Below are 19,931 nucleotides of genomic sequence, written 5' to 3' on the forward strand. Positions count from 1 at the left end.
TGATAAGGGCTTAATATCCAAAAATACATGACACATACAACTCAAGTGTAAAAAACCAAAAATAATCCAAATTTTTAATGGAGCATAAGAAAAGTAACAGTTTCACTAAATCTGAACATTAGCCTGTAGATGAGAGACACAGCAAGGTTTTTCTTCTACAACAACAAAAGCCTGTGCCTTCCTGGCATTACTTTCTTCATCTCCACTCACTTGTTTGACAATTACAGTTCACAGCATACGTTCTTCAGTCAATAGCAATCATCCCACAGTGAGCTATAATATGTACTAAGAACAGCCCCATTAGGGGAAAAACAACAACAACTAATATTTGCATACTTACTAATGAGGCATATCAAAAGGAAGGTAATTTCCAGAGTTTACCACTCCATTGTTTTCTATGTTTCATTTCAAAATTGAGCTACCTAGTAAGGAAAATGAGTTAAGAGACCTCAATAATATATAGATAGAAAGTCAGTTTTAAATGAAAGCATTAATGGATTCTAATTTTGGGGTAACTTATTACTACTGTTGTAACTGTAGTCCTTTTGGTTCTCGATGGCATCAGGATAATAATTAATTATAAATATTAATACCAACATAGGGACACATACTACTAAAGTTATAGTGAATAGAGAAAGACAGAATATATTAGGCAAGAAGTCAAAGTATGGGAAGTTGGCAATGGTAGTAAAGGAAAGGGCAGTATTGCCTTGAGAGAAAGGAAGGTTCTCAAAGTTTCTTAAAACAGCAAGAATGAGCCAGCTGTCAGGAGTTAGCTTAATTTGTAAACCAGAAACTCTACCAGAAGAAATTTAAGTTCATAAAAACATTACAATGCTAAACCCCAAAATGTAGAGAGAGCATAGGGTAGGGTTGGGTATATAGACATTCAAAATTCTCCATTGCTTAGTGCATCAGGTTCTCAAGGACCACCCTCACTGAAGTCTTTCTCTATTGCTCAACCTGCAGGTACCAGCATTGAGAAAGAGATAGCGCTACTCCACAGGCAGTGGATCCCGACTTTTATGGCCTGATAGTTTTCCTTAAGAAGCATTCCATGCAGCACATTTCCTCTATCCCATCCCATCCCATCAGGCTGACTCCCCACGGTCAACAGGAGTCCTCTCCCTGGGATCATTCCACAATCCCCATGGCTCCAGCTCCCAGCTTCCGTGGACACCAGTGGACTTACAACACTGTCCGAGGTATGAAAGGCTGCAGCATGGCTTGTCTATGTGGTTCTCACTCTGTTCAGACTGTCAGAGATTAGTGAGTTCACTTCCCAACAGCTTCAAATGCCTCCCCCGTCCCAGTGGACGGCCATGGACGCAGGGATCTCTCCCCTGCGCTTCAGCTTCTTCTCCCCCAGGTGCAGGCTGGTCCCACTTGCTCTGCTCCTCCTTTCCCCTTCCTCCTTGTCCCTTCTTTCCTTTGTCCTACTGAGTTCTGTATGGATCTGGATATTCCTTCTCAGTAGTCAGGTTGTCCTGCCAGTGCTCACCTGGTCTTCTGTGGGAAGTGCTGCGTCTTTGGATGTTCTTGGTGCATCCGTGGAGAGAGGTGTACCCCACTTCCACCTACCCCTCCGTCATCTTGTCCACCCCCATTTGTGCCTGTATTAGGAACGAGTTTTCTTTTCTATTAAGTAACACTGCTATCACCACATATATTTAAGTTTTGCTTTTTGAGGAGAACACAGGTAAGTTCCACTCTGTTCAGTTCAGTCAGTCATTCACTGGTGTCCCACTCTTTGTGACCCCATGGACTGTGGCCACACAGGCTTCCCTGTCCATAACCAACTCCCAGAGCTTGTTCAGTCTCATGATTAGATCTTATGATTAGATCATGATGCTCAAACTTAGATCCTCAGAGCTTATTAATTTTTTATACATGAAAATATTTAACCTTTAAAAATCTCCCTATTTGTCCTACCCTCCAGTCTTTGGCAATCGCTTTTCTACTCTGAGTTCCATCTTTTTTTTTTTTTTTTGGAAACTCCTTATACTTGAGATCCTATGGTATTTGTCTTTCTCTGACTTAGTTCACTTAGCGTGATGCCCTCCAGTTTCATCCATGTTGCCACAAATGGAAGAATTTCTTTTCCTAATGGCGAAATAATATTTACCTATATATGTCACATCACATTGTTTTAATCCATTCACCTGTTGAAAAATTGTTTCTATACCAAGGCTACTGTGAATAATGCTGCAATGAGCATGGGAATACAGATCTCTCTTTGAGACAATGATTTCATTTCCTTGACTATATATCCAGAAGTGGGATAATGGATCACATAACTGTTCTCTTTTAAATTTCTTGAGGAAACTCCACAGTATGTTTCTGTGGGAGTTGCACCAGTATACCTCCCTACCAACAGTGCATAAGCACTCCTTTTCTCCACATCCTCAATAACATTTGTCATTTCTTACATTGTTGGTATTAGCCTTTCAAACAGGTATGATGTGATATCTCTTGTGCTTTTGATCTGCACTTTGTTTGATTATTACTGATGCTGAGCATCTTGTCATATACCTTTTGATCATCTATATGTCTTATTTGTGGGAAAATGTCTATTCTTTAAAGATGTAGCATACATTATATTTACTGTATTTCAATATACAAAACTCAGTTGCCTACCTATATATCAACAATGAACAATAGAAAGTGGAATAAAGAAAACAATCCCATTTACTATTGCACCAAAAAAGGATAAACCACTTAGAAATAACCTTAAGCAAGGTGTTGAAAAATTTTATAGAAAACCTTTAAGACTTTGATAAGAGAAATTTAAAAAGAGTTAAAGATATGTAAAGTTGGGTTGTCTATTTATGTGTTTCTTAAGATAGGATTTCCATTACTATAAACTTCCTTCTTAGAATTGCTTTTGTTGCATCCTATAGGTTTTAGATCATCATATTTTCATTGTTCTTTGTTTCTAGGAATGTTTTGATTTCCCTTATTTCTTCAGTAACCTTTTCATTATTTAGAAATGTGTTGTTCAATCACCATGTGTTTGTGTTTTTTAATTTTATTTTTTCCTATTATCGATATCTAGTCTTATAGTATTTGGGTCAGAGAAAATGCTTGAAATAATTTCAACTTCCTTAAATTTACTGAGGTTTGATTAGTGACCCAAGATGAGGAAAATGTTCCATGTGCACTTGAGAAGAAATTGTGTTCTTCTGCATTTGGATGGAATGTGCTGAGATATCAGTTAGGTCTGTTTGCTCTAACATTTACTTTTAGGCTTATGTTTCCTTATTACTTTTCTATTTTGATGACCTGTCCATTGGTATAGGTGCAGTGTTAACATGCCTACTATTATTGTGTTACTGTCAATATCCCCTTTAATGTCAGTTAGTGGTTACCTTATGTATTGAGGTGCTCTTATGTAGGGTACATAAATAGTTAAAATTGTTATGTCTTTTTCTTGGACTGATCCCTTGATCATTTGGAGGTGTCCTTCTTTATGTCTTATAATAGTTTTGATTTTAAGGTCTATTTTTTTGATATGAGAATTGCCAACCTGGCTTTCTTTTTTTCTCCATTTGCACGGAATATCTTTTTCCATCCTCTCACTTTCCGTCTGTATGTGTCTCTAGGACTGAAGTGGGTCTCTTGTAGACAGCATATATATGGGTCTTGTTTTTTTATCCATTCATCCAGTCTGTGTGTTTCGGTAAGCATGGAAGAAGATAATAGCAAATAAAACAAGTGATAAAGGATTTCTTTCCAAAATACAAGCAGCTCAAACAACTCAGTCATCAAAAGCAAAGGCAAGAACTGCAAAAATAAACTAGCAATGTATGGCAAACCCAATACAGAATTGTAAAGTAAAATAAAAAATAAATAAATTAAAAAAAAAAAAAAACACACACACACAAAAAAACTAGTGAGACCACATCAAACTCAAAACCTTCTGCATAGTAAAAAAAAGCCATCAATAAAATGAAATGACAACCCATGGAATGAAAAAAAAAATTTGCAAATCACATATTTGGTAAGGGCTTCCTATCCAAGTATATATAAGAGACTCACGCAACTCAGTAGGAAAAGAAATTAAAACTACCCAAATTATTAAACGAGCAGAGGAAGAGCAAATGTTTTGAAAAAATCTGAAGAGTAGACTGTAGATGAGAGACATTGTAGGTTTTCCTTCCAGAACAGAAGCCTGTGTCTTCCTGGCATTGCATTCTTAATCTCCAATCACCTGTTTGGTGATTGCAGTTCACAGTATACATTCTTCACTCAATAGCAATCACCCTACACTGAGGTATATGTGCTAAGAATACTCTACAAATTAAAAAAAAACACTAATAATTACATACTTAACCTTGAGGCATCTAAAATCCAAGGTGATTTTCAGAATTTTCCACTCCATTGTTTTCTACATTCTATTTCAAAATTGAAACACCTAGTAAGGAAAAATGAGTAGGGGACCACAACAATACATGGATAGAAAGTCAGTTAAAACTGGGAGCATTGCTGGATTATAATTTGGGGGAATGTATTATTACTAACACTTGTAATTTTATTCCCTTTAATTCTCTGATATACTAGGTTGATATTTATTTAAAATAGTAATACCAACATAGAGGCACATGGTACTCATGTTACAGTAGATTGAGAAAGAAAAAGCTTATGAGGCAGAAAGTGAAAACATAGAAAATTAGCAATGGTATCAAAACAAGCGGCAGTACTGCCTAAAAAGAAAGCAGATTTCTCTAATTTTGGAGACAACACGACAAAGCCAGATGGGAGCCAACCAGCTTAAGCTGTATACCAGAAACTGCACCAGAAGGAAAATGAAGTTCATAAAATATGCTGATGCTAAACGCCAAAATCCAGACAGTAAGAAAATAGGGTGGGGTTTATGTAGATGCTGAAACTACTCAGAGAGGTAGACATGGAAACAAATACACGAATGAGCATCAGAAAGATCAAAGCCAAAAGGGTCTGAAAAATAAATCGTAAAGGGACTTGGTAGTCTGATTAAAGGAATAAGAGAATCAAATTAGAAAACCAAAATATAAAGACTTGTGCACATGATAGACCCAGAGAATGCTCAGGAGAGAAAATTTCAGCCTTAGTAGACCAGCGAACAGAAGCCTCCAGCATCAGGAACAAACACCCTGGGCAGGACTCACAACTGTGCGCTTCTGGGAACAGCCTCAGTTTCAAAGTTTGGGCACTGTACCACCTAAACGCAAACACAGACAAGGATTATAGCTTGCTATGAGACTGAATCACAGACAGTAGTGTTTGTTAGTTTACTTTTCTCATTCAACTATAAAGTTAATGAATCACTAACCAATGAAAATTGACACCATCAGTTTCCAGTCAGATCCTCTTTAGTCATACAATGGATATCTGAACCTGTTATAAGATACCCTATAACAGTTTTAATAATTGAATTTATTGATGTTTAATTCAAGGGGAATTGCTTTACAATACTGTACTGCTTTCGGCCAAACATCAACATGAATCAGCCATAGGTATACCTATGTCCCCTCGCTCTTGAACCTCCTTCCCACCATCCTTCCCGTCCTACCCCTCGAAGTTGTTGGAGAAAAATATGGAAGACTTCACAAATTTGTGTGTCATCCTTGGGCAGGGGCCATGCTAATCTTCTCAGTATTATTCCAATTTTTTTGTATATGTGCTACCAAAGCAAACGCACGAATAACATTTTAACAGAAAAACAAATCATATAGTTAGTCATCTACCAATAAATGATCAATTACATTAGGAATTTGGGTATTCTGCTATATTTACCAGCTCTTATAAAGTCAAATTTTATAAGGCTCAAAGTTCCATGAAGGAATTAAGCATATTTTTATGCATAACACATGTATACATGCACAGAAATATATGCACACAAATACGTCTATGTTATACAAGCTATTATTCTCCTTTCCTGTCACAATAAGGTCTTTAGTTGATGAGAGATATAGTCCGAAATTTCTCCAACTTATATGTCTTCCTTTGAGAACCACTTCTTTTATTTTCATCACCTAATTTTAACTAACGATTTTATTCTTAAATACCATGCCCCTTTAAACTAACTAAGAGCAGAGAAAACCTAGTAAATGCTGATATCTTATCCTTAATTAAATTATGACTCTTCTGGTAAATTGGAAAAAGAATCATGTTCAGGTCTCATTCAGGAGGATAAAATCTCTATTTTCAGTTCTCTTGTTCATACTCAATTCTTACTCACTTCAGTCTTAAATTCTGCTTGTGTACAAAACACTCACAGGAAAAGTAATATTAAAATCATACTTGCAAGAGTCTACGATTTTATGCTTTCCTTGGCCAAAGGTAATGCCAGGAATAATTTCTGAAATATTACAACACATCATGGAAACATGAAGTCTAGTTTTATTATCAAAGAGGAGATGCTTGGAAATGGTTCAAAAACTAAGCCTCATGGGTTGTCAGGATGTACTCCTGAACAGACAGATAAATTTTGTCCCTAAAATGTCAAAGTCAGGAAGAGGCAGGCCTTGTTTGCAGAGCCAATGACGTTGTCTTGGGTGCTGACCAGGTAATAGTCTTGTATTACCATTTAGAGATTTATTTGCTATTTTCTCAAAGAAACAAATGTAACGAGAGGATTAAAGATGCATAAAAGTAGAAGAGCTATCAAGATGCCTAGAAGAAAGGCTAGCCAGGAGAACCAGGCCCCCACACTGATAATTGTCAGAGACTGTAACAGTGAGTGTTTTATAGACAGAGCGGAACAAGTGGATAAAACCAATGCTCTAGGGTCACTTTGTTTTGCAGTCAAAGGCAAAATATTTTTCTCTTTAAGCAGAGTCATCACAGCTCCGGATGTGGTCCTGGTTACACACATGCAGACTGAGAGCCACAGGCATGTGTGATGTGACATCAGGACGTGAACAGATGAGTGTATTGGTGCCCAGTCACCTGCATCTGCTAATAATAGGGCCTGGGGAAAATCACTTGCCCTCTCCAAGTCATTGAATCTTCATTAACATAACTTGATGATCATAGTGAAGATTAAGGCTATCTCACAGGGTTCTTGTGAAACACAAATTTTAACATGTTTTAAAGCTTTTGGGAAAGTATCAAAAACATGCATCGGTTACTAAGGTGAGTGAGCAGATCCAAGGTACAGTATCTTTTTTCTCTTAGTATTCTCTTTGTACTCAAAAGTAGCAATCAGTCAGTCATGTGTTTACTCTTACCCCACTGTGATGGTAAACCACACAGATCAACTGGACTTTTCTTATCATTTCACTGACTAAAGTGCAAGCATTAGTCAATGTAGAGTGAAACAATTACAAACTGCTAGAGGGCCCTCTTGCCAGAGTCTGCAGAGTCCCAGCACTAAACCGTCTTAAAAAAATGGCCTAAACACTCTGGCTCAGAATTAAGTTCCAAATGTTTACAGAGCACAGAAGCACTTCTGGGAGCAATATAAAATTACAGGGAGTAACCTACTTCTCCAACTATCTATCTGTGCAAATATCATCATCCATTTAAATTGACACAGAATACGCTCCTTCCCACCCCAGCTACTATAGTACCAACTCCTGCTCATAGCAACAGGGAAAGAGAAGCCTTCCCTCCACTGGATGGTTTGATCAGGTGACTAGATCATCTCAGAATGGGTCGTGTTTTTAATTAAACAGGGTCCTGCCTGCTCCTGCTGCTGATCATGCCAAATATGCTCTTGTGCCAAGGCAACTCATGCCGGTCCTGCTGTCCTGACGTGTTTGACATCCCCCTGGAATCCTTTACAGACCTGTTTCTCAATGCCTCCAGGCTGTCATCCAACATCTTTAAGCATTCCACCATAATGTTCCATGAGTTTGTAAGTACTGTGGTGGTGGTGGTTAGTTGCTAAGTCATGTCTGACTCTTGCGACCCTATGGTCTGTAGCCCTCCATGCTTGCAGATGGAACCCTTGCATAAATGACTGGGCTATACTCTCATTTCAACAAGAAGGCTTCATCAGCCAAACTTCGATTAACACAGTCTCTAGGTCAAAGAAGCCATCAGTTCATAAGATGTGGAAATCGAAAACAGGATCAGTTTTGTGAAATCTCAAGGATTCCTAAGAAGTGCAATAACTTTTTCAATTTCCTTTCATTCATTTTCTTTTGTAAATTTTTAAAATAAATGATTTTGTATTTGTCATCAAGAATGCCATAAAAGGGGGCTTCTCTTGTAGCTCAGTGGTAAAGAATCAGCCTGCCAGTGCAGGAGACCCAGGTTTGATCCCTGATCAGGGAAGATCCCACTTACCAAAGAGCAGCTAAGCCCAGGCACTGCAACTACTGAGCCTGAACTCTAGAGTCAGGGAGCCACAACTACTACTGAAGCCTGCCTGCCTTGGAGTCTGTGCTTGGCCGTAAGAGAAGGTACTGCGATGAGAAGCCTGTGCATGGCAACCAGAGAGTAGCCCCTGCTCTCCCCAGATAGAGAAAAGCAGCAATGGAGACTCAGCACAGCCAAAAATAAATAAACAAAATATCAAAAATAAAAGAATGCCATAAAAGAATACAATAGACTCAGTGGAATAAACAACAGAAATTTATTTCCTCACAGTTCTGGAGGCTAGAAGTCCCAGATCAGGGTGCCAGCAAGGTGAGGTTCTGGTCAGAACTCTTTCCTCCCAGGCTGGCTTCTCCATTCGTCCTCACACAGGGTGGGCAGTGGGGAAGAGAAAGAGAAGAAAAGACACAGAGACACAGAGACACAGAGGTAATTCTCTGGTGTTTCGCTTCATGAAGACACTAAACATATTGGTTCAGTGTTCCACCCTAAGAGCTCATTTAACCTTAATGGGCTTCGCTGGTGGTCAGAAGGTAAAGAATCTGCCTTCAATGTGAGAGACCTGGGTTCTATCCCTGGGTCTGGAAGATTCCCTGGAGAAGGGAATGGCAAGCCACTCCAGTATTCTTGCCTGAGAAATCCCAAGGACAGAGGAGTCTGGTGGGCTAGGGTCCATTTCAAAACACAGTACTCTGGCAGTTAGGGCTCTAACAATGAACTTGAAGAACACACATTCAGTCCACAATACTACCTGACACAGGGCACTTTTAGGTGGGACCGGGGAAAAGGAAGCATGCTGATTTTCTGGTCCTTCAATGTCTCTCTGGGCTTTCTACTCCAGGCTCAGAGTAAATAGCCAATAAATGAGAACTGCTCGGCAGTGAACTATGTGGATGGAACATGTTAAACAAAGCTGAATCCTGGTCACAAAATCAAAATGTTAGTTTTTTTAATGCTACAATTTCTTGTTTTAAGATTTGCAGTGAATAGCTTTAGAGCTACAGTAGAAAGGGAGTTTTCAATTGGAAACAATTATTATTTTTCTGAGGAAAGTATTTGAAAGTTGTATGTTAATTCTTTTAGGTCTATCAAGGCGCACACAGTAGAGAGACAGCTAATAAAAAGTGGTGCTAAAGGTTTCTATTAAATTCACGTAGTTCTTTTTACTCACTAGTTTTTGTTTCATCCTCCATTTTTGACTGTCCATTTTTTTCCAACTCTTTCAAGGAATCTCTTGAAATATGCATAACTTTTGCTAAAGATTAGTTTTTCCTCTATCAATGTGTTAGCTAGATTTTTCTACTCTTATTATTCTCAGTCCATTGGTTAGTATTTCCTATAACTTTGTGCCATGTTTTTCTGCCATAACACTTTGTCACCATAAACAACATTGCATTCTGCACCTGGGATGAACACTAAGGTTTTTGGTGGGTGGATTCAGAGATAAGTCAGAGTCACAACTGTATAACTCCTTATAAGGGAATATACTGGCTCTAACCCACAGTAAACAAAAGACTAAATGGTTAAATATAGGTGCATGCATGCATTCTAAGTCACTTCAGTTGTGTCCAATTCTTTGCAACCCTACTGACTGTAGCCCAACATGCTCCTCTGTCCATAGGATTGGCCAGGCAAGAATACTGGGTATGCTGCTATACCCTCTTGCAAGGGATGCTCCTCACCTAGGGTCAAACCTGAGTCTTCTTATATCTCCTGCATTGGCAGGAATGTTCTTTACCACTACGTCACCTGGGAAGCACCAAGTATTGGTACAAAAGACTGTATTTTCTTCAAATCCAAAAAATTAAAAAAAAAAAAGATAATAAAATATAGAAGGGAAAAGGTTGAACTTAGAAAAGTTATATGAAAAATCATTTTTATAGAGATAATGTATTGAAAAAGTAGGAAAAGAATGACTTTCAAATTTTGTGATGCCCTCTCATTAAAAAATATACAAGACTGTTAAACATGTTAATGTTCTGGTAATGGGTTCATCTACCGAATGCCCAACAACCCTAACTAACTGCCTGATCACTTTCAGGATGAAAAATATGGCCAGAACCTACCGTACACTATCAATGCTACCAAGAGCTGCCACACCAATCCCCTCCATACTCCCCAAGAAAGAGAAAAAGCCTTAAAGATGAACGTGAGTCTTTCACCTGGGTTTTTCACTAGGTCAAATGAGACAGTATATAGCTTACCAGGCTTCATAATATTAGAGATAATGCTAACTGTACATGCAGAAAAAGGTGGAGGAACCGTAAACAACTGAAGAGAAATTATAGTATGCCCTTGATGAAGCATGAGTGAAATCAAGGGATGACTAAAGATCTGTAACAGCAAGATAAATAACAGATCTAAATTGTCCATACAGACAACTTTAGTTCAACCAAAGCATTAGAGACAGGATTGCAGCTATTATACTGTACAAAAACAGGAAATGAATGGGAACTTCCATGTGTAAAATATAAGATTGCAAAATTCATGAATATGTAAGAAACACACCCCAGTTTTGAGTACTCCCTGTTACTAGTGACTCCTACGTGGGAGACCTATACTGCACCACCTGAACCACCACATCTGCCTTTCAAGGCTCTCCTGATTCTGCTTCTACTTCTCTGACACCTCCTTCATTCGTCATTCTCAATGACTCTTCTGTCACCTTTTATTCTTAATTTGTAAGTCTCCCCCAAAATGGCCTATAAAACATTGCTTTGCTTTTCATGGCCACAAGAATTGCCTCTGTTCTGAGAACAATACAGTTTACATATCAAGCCTCAATCATTTATGGCCGCTCCAAATTTTCACCATTATAATCTCTCCTTTCTGATTTCCTGCATTATCCTTCATCCTAACATTATTTAAAATATTTTCACATGCATCCCCCCTTAAAATACTATTTTCTGTCTTTACAACTTTCTTAACGATACCAGCATTCTTTTCCTCTGTTAAACTCATTAATAGTGAGGATGATCAAGTAAAGGAAAAAAGTCAAAGAGGAAAAAGAAGATTGTTCAATAAACTTAAATTTGAAGTTTATTGAGAGTTGCTACATGGCCATACACTTTACTAACCACTTTATGTGCATTACTATATTTAATCCTACTCAGTTTTCTGTTTTTTACCAGTAATACAGTTCATGGCTGTAAAGAAATCAAGCATATTAACTAGAGATCTTCAGTCCCCGGGATTTTCAGGCTCAATTCTGCTAGTTGTAGAGAACTAGGGGGGAATCCCTCCATTGTGAATCCCACTGATGCTGTTACTAAAGACAACGCTGTGCCATTTTCTGCCCAGACACATGTCAACAAAACAGACTGTTCTGATATCAGCAGGGGTCTGGTGTTGGGATTAGCTGAGGAGAGAAACCTGTTTAGGAATGCCATGTCTTCTTCCTTGTCTCTTTGTTGTAATATCATAAAACAATTACCGATCAAAAATCAATACAAAGGACTCACCTGATTCATTAATATGAATGAATCACTGGGTGACAATGATGTGGGCACAGGTGGAATCCCTCTTTCCTGGGTCAGGCACTGCAGGCACGTACTGACTTGCCGTAAATACTGAGATTCTCTCTCGCAAATATACAAACACAAAAGAACTCACTGAGTGGTGGTAGAATTTCAGAGGAAAAAGGAAATTTCTTCATGTTATAAATTAGAACGCATCAGAGGAGTCAGTTCCTAAAGTAACCTAGATTTTTAATATTTCAGCAAAGTGTGAACTAACAGCTTACCTTTTATACTTTTGCAACATTTACTACCTTCAAAAATCTCTGCATACATATAGGAATAACCAAGGGTTTTTTAGGTCAGCTGCTCTGAGCAAAGATCACATGTTACCAAAACTGCTGAATTATGATTATTTTAATGAGACTGTTTCTTCTGGTTGCTTAGAATGAAGACCTTAGTAAGTGGATACTCATGTTACTGTACTCCTGGAATAGACCTCTGTATCATCTAGTCATGGACCTGCGGAGTATGAAAGAAGTCTCAGATACTATCGTATCAAGTGCCAGAGAGAGTGTGAAAAATCTACTAGAACTTCAAGAATTCATAGAGAGGCAATTCAGCCAGGTGAGCATGCTGCAGAGGGCTTTCTTGCTTTATTCATGAATGAAAGAGGTGACCTCTGTAATGTGTATGGTGTTTTCAAATATCTTATTTTGTAAGAAAAAGATTCATGACTTCTATATTCTAGACTGCAACTACATAAAGCAGGCGCCTAGGCATTGATAGTGATAGATTCTACTGCAAAGGAATCAGAATTTCACTGCAATTTTTGACATGGGCAGCCTTCTCTGCATTGCACACAAGTCCACCAAAAGCTTGCCTCTTCCTGGGCACAGGTGGTTGAAATATTTTCAAGAGTAAGAGAACTAGAGAACAGAATTTTCAAGATCAGCATTTTCTTCAAAGTAACCCAGGACATATACTATTGAAGTTCCAATTGTCTTCTTTCTCTGTTCTCCTCAAATCAAAGGATGAGTGGGGAGGAAGAAAAGAGAAAGATAAAACTAGTCTTGAGTATGTTTCTACATTTTAGATTCCTAATAGTTTTCTCATAGGCTGGCTCCAAAATCCCTATCTAGAGAGTTTTATATTAGTATGTCTTCTCCAAATCTTAATTTGATAATTAGAAGCAAAAAAGATAAGCAAATACTAATAAAACACATAACAAGTCATTATCATTTGGGTATTTAGGTTATTTATCCAGTAAGGCGGATGATGCAAGAGGCTCACATTTACTGGTCAATAGCGTCCTGGGCGTCCAGAGATGAATATGTGCGACATTCTGCATTTTATAAGATGTTCAAGTGCCTGTATAGGGATTCACGTAATGTTGACATGTACATCAAGATCCTGGCATGCCGAGTCACCAACACGTGCTAAATCCACAGCCATCCCATTCAGCTCTGAGGTGGTCATGATGATATATCCCGTAGCAAGCTTCTTTGAAATTTATGGCTTTTTAATGCATGCTCTGTGAAATGGGTCTCCTCTTAAAAAAATAAACACAGACTCTGTAGAGATGTCAAAATCTAAGAGGGTAATTTCTTAACATTTCTTATCTTCATTTAATATAAACTCAAAAGAAAATTGACCCTTACAATTGAGAGAATGAAGCTCCTATTAAAATTAGTCACAAATAGCAGAACCTGGCATTACAAAGAAGACCATTAAGAGATTACTTAAGAATCACAGACAATTATTCTGGTCAAGTTACTAGAATCAAAGATTTAGACAATTGTTCATGGTTCTGGTCATGCCACCAAGAAGACTGAATTCTCAAGATTCTTTATGAAAGCCACCCACGAACTGTCAGCCAACTACCACATTGTTACACCAGACAAGATAAGTGCTTTGCAGCTTTGTATAAATAGCATGAGGTTTACTGAACTGTCTAAAGATTGTTAGGATGCTGTCTTAGTCCTTCTGGGTTGCTATAACAAAAGATCACAGACTTAAAAACAATGGAAATGGATTTCCACAGTATGGTCATGCAGGGTCCTTTTTGGTCACACACTTCTTACTATATCCTTGCACAGGGGAGGGCTTGGGAGCTCTGTGTGTCTCTTATATATAAAAGCACTCATCTCACTGAAGAGGCTCCACCTCCTCATCACCTCACAAACTCCATCACCTCACAAAAGCACCACCTAGGGCTACCATAACCATGGGAATCAGGATTTCATCATATGAAATTTCTGGGGGACACAAAGGCTGAGACCATAGCAGATAGAAATGTGAACTGGCTCATCCTCCTCCAGGGGCTGTCGTCACCCACACTCCACTGCATCCTTATTTCCTGCATCACCTTGCACCCATTCCACGCATTCCATCACTCTGGGTTTCCCAAGTCCAGGTCAGTCAAGTGTCAGCTCCATCTCATATTCAGCCTATTCAATGTTTCCCTCTTCCCCGCTGAAGCTCAAGGGACCTACCAGGAAGTGCAGATGTGTCCATTTCTGCAAAGTTCCTTCTCTCTCCCTCTCTGGATCTTCATTCTTTGGGCCATGTTGGAACAGGGTAGATGGTAACGAGATGGGAAAGTTCTGACATCACTGACTTACATGGCGCTGTTGTAGCCTTCTCTTGGTACAGGTGGACTGATCTGAAATTCCCCCTGACTGACAAGTGTTTCCCTTGAGGGGTATCCTTGTGATTTTCCAGGACTTTCACAAGTTGGGGATCCCCAATTTTATAGTTTCCTTTTTAATCAGGGGAAATGTTCTGGAACCCACAGCTCCCCACCTGCAGTAGTCACCAGAGCCTCTCTGTTTCCCTCACTCTGCAAGCACCATCTGGAGAAAATTAAGTAGCCCACAGTCAGCTACCTACTAGCTGACCCACAGGATATCCATGTATGATAAACACTCCAAATAATTGAATGGCAGAAATACTGGTGTGCGTCTGTCTACTGCTGTGGATTCTGGACAATTGTCCAAGTGGTCACATAGACACTGAGTAGATCAGGAAGCTGGATTCAAAAACACATTTATCTGAGAAGTGAGATACCATTTTCTCTTCCTTTTAGAGTAACTATCCTTGTCAGTAATTATTTGGTTTACAAACATGCCTTACTAGGTCCCTGAATTATAAAATTCTCCAAGTAGACTGAGTCTCTACTGAGACTGGAGCAATGTGACTGAATTAGTGTTGCTCAGCTTGTTCAACAGCCTCCAAACAATGTAGGATGAGGGCCAACTTCTTGACTGGATCTCCTAAGAAATCAGTGATTTTGCTGGGTTGGTTTTGCAGCGTCTTTAGGGCTCTAGCAGTAATTCCTGGTAAACAGTAAATGGGAAATCAGAAGGTAGAAGGGAAAGGAGGATGAATAAGAGAGAAAGAAGTGAAAGACAGAAGGAAGGAAAAGCAGCAAAGGAAAAGTGAGTCAAGGACTTGTGTAGTGAAGGATGAAAAGATGTTAGAACACTTTATTTTCAAGTACCCAAATATATATGCTTTTTAAAATATCCTAAGAGCAGATATTTCATATTCCCTTTTATTTCCATTTTCTCTTTTCTTCGAAATTCTCCTTTATATTAGGAGTATTCTTTTGTTGTTACTAAAGGCCATAGTTCTAGAGATGAACAAAGACTGGTAACACTTCAGGGCAGAATTCAGCCAAATTATCTTCTTTTAGGCAAAGTCACCTTTCACCCACATACAGGAAATACTGTCCAGCAAAACCAACCTCTTCCCTCATAGCCAGGGTTATTCTGGCCTGAGTCCTGCCCCTGCCTCTACCTGGGATGACCCAAACCTTTCAGAACATGACAGAATACTCTGCCCTGAAGCAATCTATCAAACCCTCCTTTGGCTCCTTCATGCATGTAAAGTGTCAGCATTCTTGTATTTTCACTTTCTTCTTCAAAAAGATAAAAGATCATGAAAAAACCCTGTAAGCACTTTCTAAGTAATTTACTGTCCAAAACATCTAATTCTATTTTGTTACTTGCTTAACTTTCTTTCCTTCAATGTCTAGATATTTCCAGCAGAGAGGATGGTGTTTATTAGAGTGAAAATTTGGCAATTATGGGACAATGCAATTGGAGGAAACATATACTCTACAATAGACCACACAAATCTTCAGGTATTTGTCTCTTATAAAATTTATTTCAAGCATGAATTTAGGACTTTACATCAAGCACAGAGGTGGTGACATTGAAAGTGCTCTCCTTGCTTGGCTGTGACATATAAAGCGAATACTGTAGATTTCAGACAATATTGAAGAGAGCCATAGAGAGTCTATAGAGTCAGTCAGGAATAGCCAAAGACGGTATATTTGGATAAGATTTAACAATCACTCCCTTACCATCCAGAAAGCATTGATTTTCCCCTCCTTTACGGATTTCCATGTAAGATTACACTTGAAGAAATGGCCCTGCTATATCAAGGATAGTAGCAGTGGTTACCCAATGGAAACAAACAAATGGAGAACCTTTGAAGTTCACTGACCTTATAGATTAGTAAATCACATGTCATGGATACAATGAGGACTTAAACTGAGGTTTTAAAAGTCTCTATTTTCCAGAAGCAGGGCCGCAATTTGTGGAGAAGGAGAGGGTGATATAAACAAACAAACTGCTATATTACATGGTAGAGTGAAGAATAAGATGTGATGCCACCTCGGGGCTACAGTGGATTGAAGTACAGCTAGGAGCCATCTGTGTCATAGGAGTGATGCTGATGGGATGGCTTTATGATGGAGTTTTGAAAGGTTGATGGGATATTGATGTGGAAAAATAGGAAAACAGTATATCTGTCAATTCATTTAGGATCATCTTATGAAGTAAGGATCTGCAACATCTTAGATCAAGGCAACTGAGATATTAATACATATAACATTATAAGGTATCAGTGAATAATCAAGTCTGACAAAAACACAAGAAATTTTCAATTTTTACCATTCATGTTTTATCTCTCATGATTATGCTTCCATGATATACTGTATATATTATAGTAGGGTTAGAATGGAGAAATACTTGTATGGATTTTTATGCATTATGGAGAATCATATATTCCAATTTGGAGAGTTTGTCTTTATTCTACAAAGGAACAGGAAACCAAGAACATTTAGTCCAAGAGAGCAGAATGTCCAGAATTAGAGAAGAGAAACTTTAATATGGATTGAGGAGTTGTGACTGTTGGGACTGTTAGAGAAAGAAAGAGACCAGAAAGAGCAGGGAATATTATGACACTAAAAATCAAAGAGGGCTCTGCCAAGTGAAAAGATGCAAAGCATGTGAGAGATACAGGAAATGAAATAGACCTTGACCGCATACAAGGAATGAGGCAGACATAAGAGTCAAAAATGGCATCTAACAATATGGGACTAGTTGAGTCAATAAATGACTGAAAAGTCCGATTGAAATGAGGAAATAAATTAAGATTTTATCCAAAAGCACCTGAGCTCTATTTTCCTGTATTTCATCAACTTAGTACCAGACATCACCAAGAAATGTTAGGGTTCTGCAGTAAATGATAGAATAAATATTCTACGGAGCCTCTGCTAGACTCTATGGAATACCAGATCTAAAGCAGGACTACCCAGGATAACAAGCAGGGAGTCTCTAGTCACTTTCAACACTTAAATAAGACATACATTGTAAACATAGAGAATGAATGGAAATCAAATGGAAACAACCCATACCTTTACAGAGCCAGCCTAAACAAAACCTAAAACCCAAGAAAACTAGAGGTAATGGTCTCCATAATCATATGTCCACTTTCTCCAAGAGTGTCTCATTCCTTTTGCCTGAATAAGAAAGCCTTCTGCAGTGATCAATGCAAAGAAATAGAGGAAAACAACAGAATGGGAAAGACTAGAGGTCTCTTCAAGAAAATTAGAGATATCAAGGGAACATTTCATGCAAAGATGGGCTTGATAAAGGAAAGAAATGGTATGGACCTAACAGAAGCAGAAGATATTAAGAAGAGATGGCAAGAATACACAGAAGAACTGTACAAAAAGGATCTTCACGACCCGGATAACCACGATGGTGTGATCACTCATCTAGAGCCAGACATCTTGGAATGTGAGGTCAAGTGGGCCTTAGAAAGCATCACTATGAACAAAGCTAGTGGAGGTGATGGAATTCCAGTTGATCTGTTTAAAATCCTGAAAGATGATGCTGTGAAAATGCTGCACTCAATATGCCAGCAAAGTTGGAAAATTCAGCAGTGGCCACAGGACTGGAAAAGCTCAGTTTTCATTCCAATCCCAAAGAAAGGCAATGCCAAAGAATGTTCAAACTACCGCACAATTGCATTCATCTCACAAGCTAGTAAAGTAATGCTCAAAATTCTCCAAGCTACGCTTCAGCAATACGTGAACCGTGAACTCCCTGATGTTCAAGCTGGTTGTAGAAAAGGCAGAGGAACCAGAGATCAAATTGCCAACACCCACTGGATCATGGAAAAAGCAAGAGAGTTCCAGAAAAACATCTATTTCTGCTTTATTGACTATGCCAAAGCCTTGACTGTGTGGATCACAATCAACTGTGGAAAATTCTGAAAGAGATGGGAATACCAGACCACCTAACCTGCCTCTTGAGAAATCTGTATGCAGGTCAGGAAGCAACAGTTAGAACTGGACATGGAACAACAGACTGGTTACAAATAGGAAAAGGAATATGTCAAGGCTGTATATTGTCACCCTGCTTATTTAACTTCTATGCAGAGTACATCATGAGAAACGTTAGACTGGAAGAAACACAAGCTGGAATCAAGATTTCAGGGAGAAATATCAATAACCTCAGATATGCAGATGACACCACCCTTATGGCAGAAAGTGAAGAGGAACTAAAAAGCCTCTTGATGAAAGTAAAAGAGGAGAGTGAAAAAGTTGGCTTAAAGCTCAACATTCAGAAAACGAAGATCATGGCATCTGGTCCCATCACTCCATGGGAAATAGATGGAGAAACAGTGGAAACAGTGTCAGACTTTAATTTTTGGGGCTCCAAAATCACTGCAGATGGTGACTGCAGCCATGAAATTCAAAGACGCTTAATCCTTGGAAGAAAAGTTATGACCAACCTAGATAGTATATTCAAAAGCAGAGACATTACTTTGCCAACTAAGGTCGGTCTAGTCAAAGCTATGGTTTTTCCAGTAGTCATGTATGGTTGTGAGAGTTGGACTGTGAAGAAGGCTGAGTGCCAAAGAACTGATGCTTTTGAACTGTGGTGTTGGAGAAGACTCTTGAGAGTCCCTTGGACTGCAAGGAGATCCAACCAGTTCATTCTGCAGGAGATCAGCCCTGGGATTTCTTTGGAAGGAATGGTGCTAAAGCTGAAATTCCAGTACTTTGGCCACCTCATGAGAAGAGTTGACTCATTGGAAAAGACTTTGGTGCTGGGAAGGATTGGGGGCAGGAGAAGAAGGGGACGATTGAGGATGAGATGGCTGGATAGCATCACTGACTCGATGGACGTGAATCTGAGTGAACTCCGGATGTTGGTGATAGATATGAATCGTGTGCTGCGATTCTTGGGGTCTCAAAGAGTCGTTCATGACTGAGCAACTGAACTGAACTGAACTGAAGAGAATATAAAAGTTTTCATCCCAAGAAGAAAATTGTAACTATTTCTAGTGACAGATGTTCACCAGACTTATTGAGGTGATCATTTTTAAATATGTTAAAATAATTATGTTTTACACCTGAAACCAAAATAATATGGGATGTCAATATATCTATGTATAATTATACCTGAAACTGAAATACTATATTTGTCAATGTGACCTATGTATAATGATCATATATTCATTATATTATATATATAACACGTATTAATAACTTCAGTTAAGTTCAGTCACTCAGTCATATCCAACTGCTTGAGACCCCATGGACATCAGGCTCCCCTGTCCTCCACCATCTCCTGGAGCTTGCTCAAACTCATGTCCATTGAGTCGGTGATGCCATCCAACCATTTCATCCTCTGCCATCTCCTTCTCCTGCCATCCATCTTTCCCATCATCAGGGTCTTTTCCAATGAGTCAGTTCTTTGCATCAGGTAGAAAAATGTTTGGAGCTTCAGCTTCAGTATCAGTCCTTTAGTGAATATTCAGGGCTGATTTCCTTTAGTATTGACCAGTTTGATCTCATTGCAGTCCAGG

At 38.8% G+C, this 19,931-nt stretch overlaps 1 protein-coding gene and 1 non-coding gene across 2 annotated transcripts; one reads left to right on the plus strand and one right to left on the minus strand.

Annotated features, from left to right (window-relative positions):
• The first annotated feature begins 1,150 nt into the window (after nt 1-1,150).
• Nucleotides 1,151-13,202, plus strand: LOC120870296 (placental prolactin-related protein 3-like). The gene is made up of 5 exons (XM_040249910.1): nt 1,151-1,205; nt 7,659-7,840; nt 10,346-10,453; nt 12,207-12,386; nt 13,014-13,202. The coding sequence occupies exons 1-5, from the start codon at nt 1,151-1,153 to the stop codon at nt 13,200-13,202; spliced, it is 714 nt and encodes a 237-aa protein (XP_040105844.1).
• On the minus strand, nt 5,570-5,676 carry LOC120870650. The gene has a single exon (XR_005722850.1). It is a non-coding gene; the product is annotated as a U6 spliceosomal RNA (small nuclear RNA).
• Nucleotides 13,203-19,931: the final 6,729 nt, after the last annotated feature.

The sequence above is a fragment of the Oryx dammah genome, unplaced genomic scaffold (genome assembly GCF_014754425.2).
Source record: "Oryx dammah isolate SB20612 unplaced genomic scaffold, SCBI_Odam_1.1 HiC_scaffold_11, whole genome shotgun sequence".
Taxonomy (NCBI): Eukaryota; Metazoa; Chordata; class Mammalia; order Artiodactyla; family Bovidae; genus Oryx; species Oryx dammah.

Coding starts and splice junctions, on each gene's coding strand:
- LOC120870296 (XM_040249910.1), top strand. CDS start 1,151: ATGGCTCCAGCTCCCAGCTTCCGTGGACACCAGTGGACTTACAACACT. Junction 7,841..10,345: donor CCATAATGTTCCATGAGTTT/GTAAGTACTGTG, acceptor GATCACTTTCAG/GATGAAAAATATGGCCAGAA. Junction 12,387..13,013: donor TAGAGAGGCAATTCAGCCAG/GTGAGCATGCTG, acceptor TTGGGTATTTAG/GTTATTTATCCAGTAAGGCG.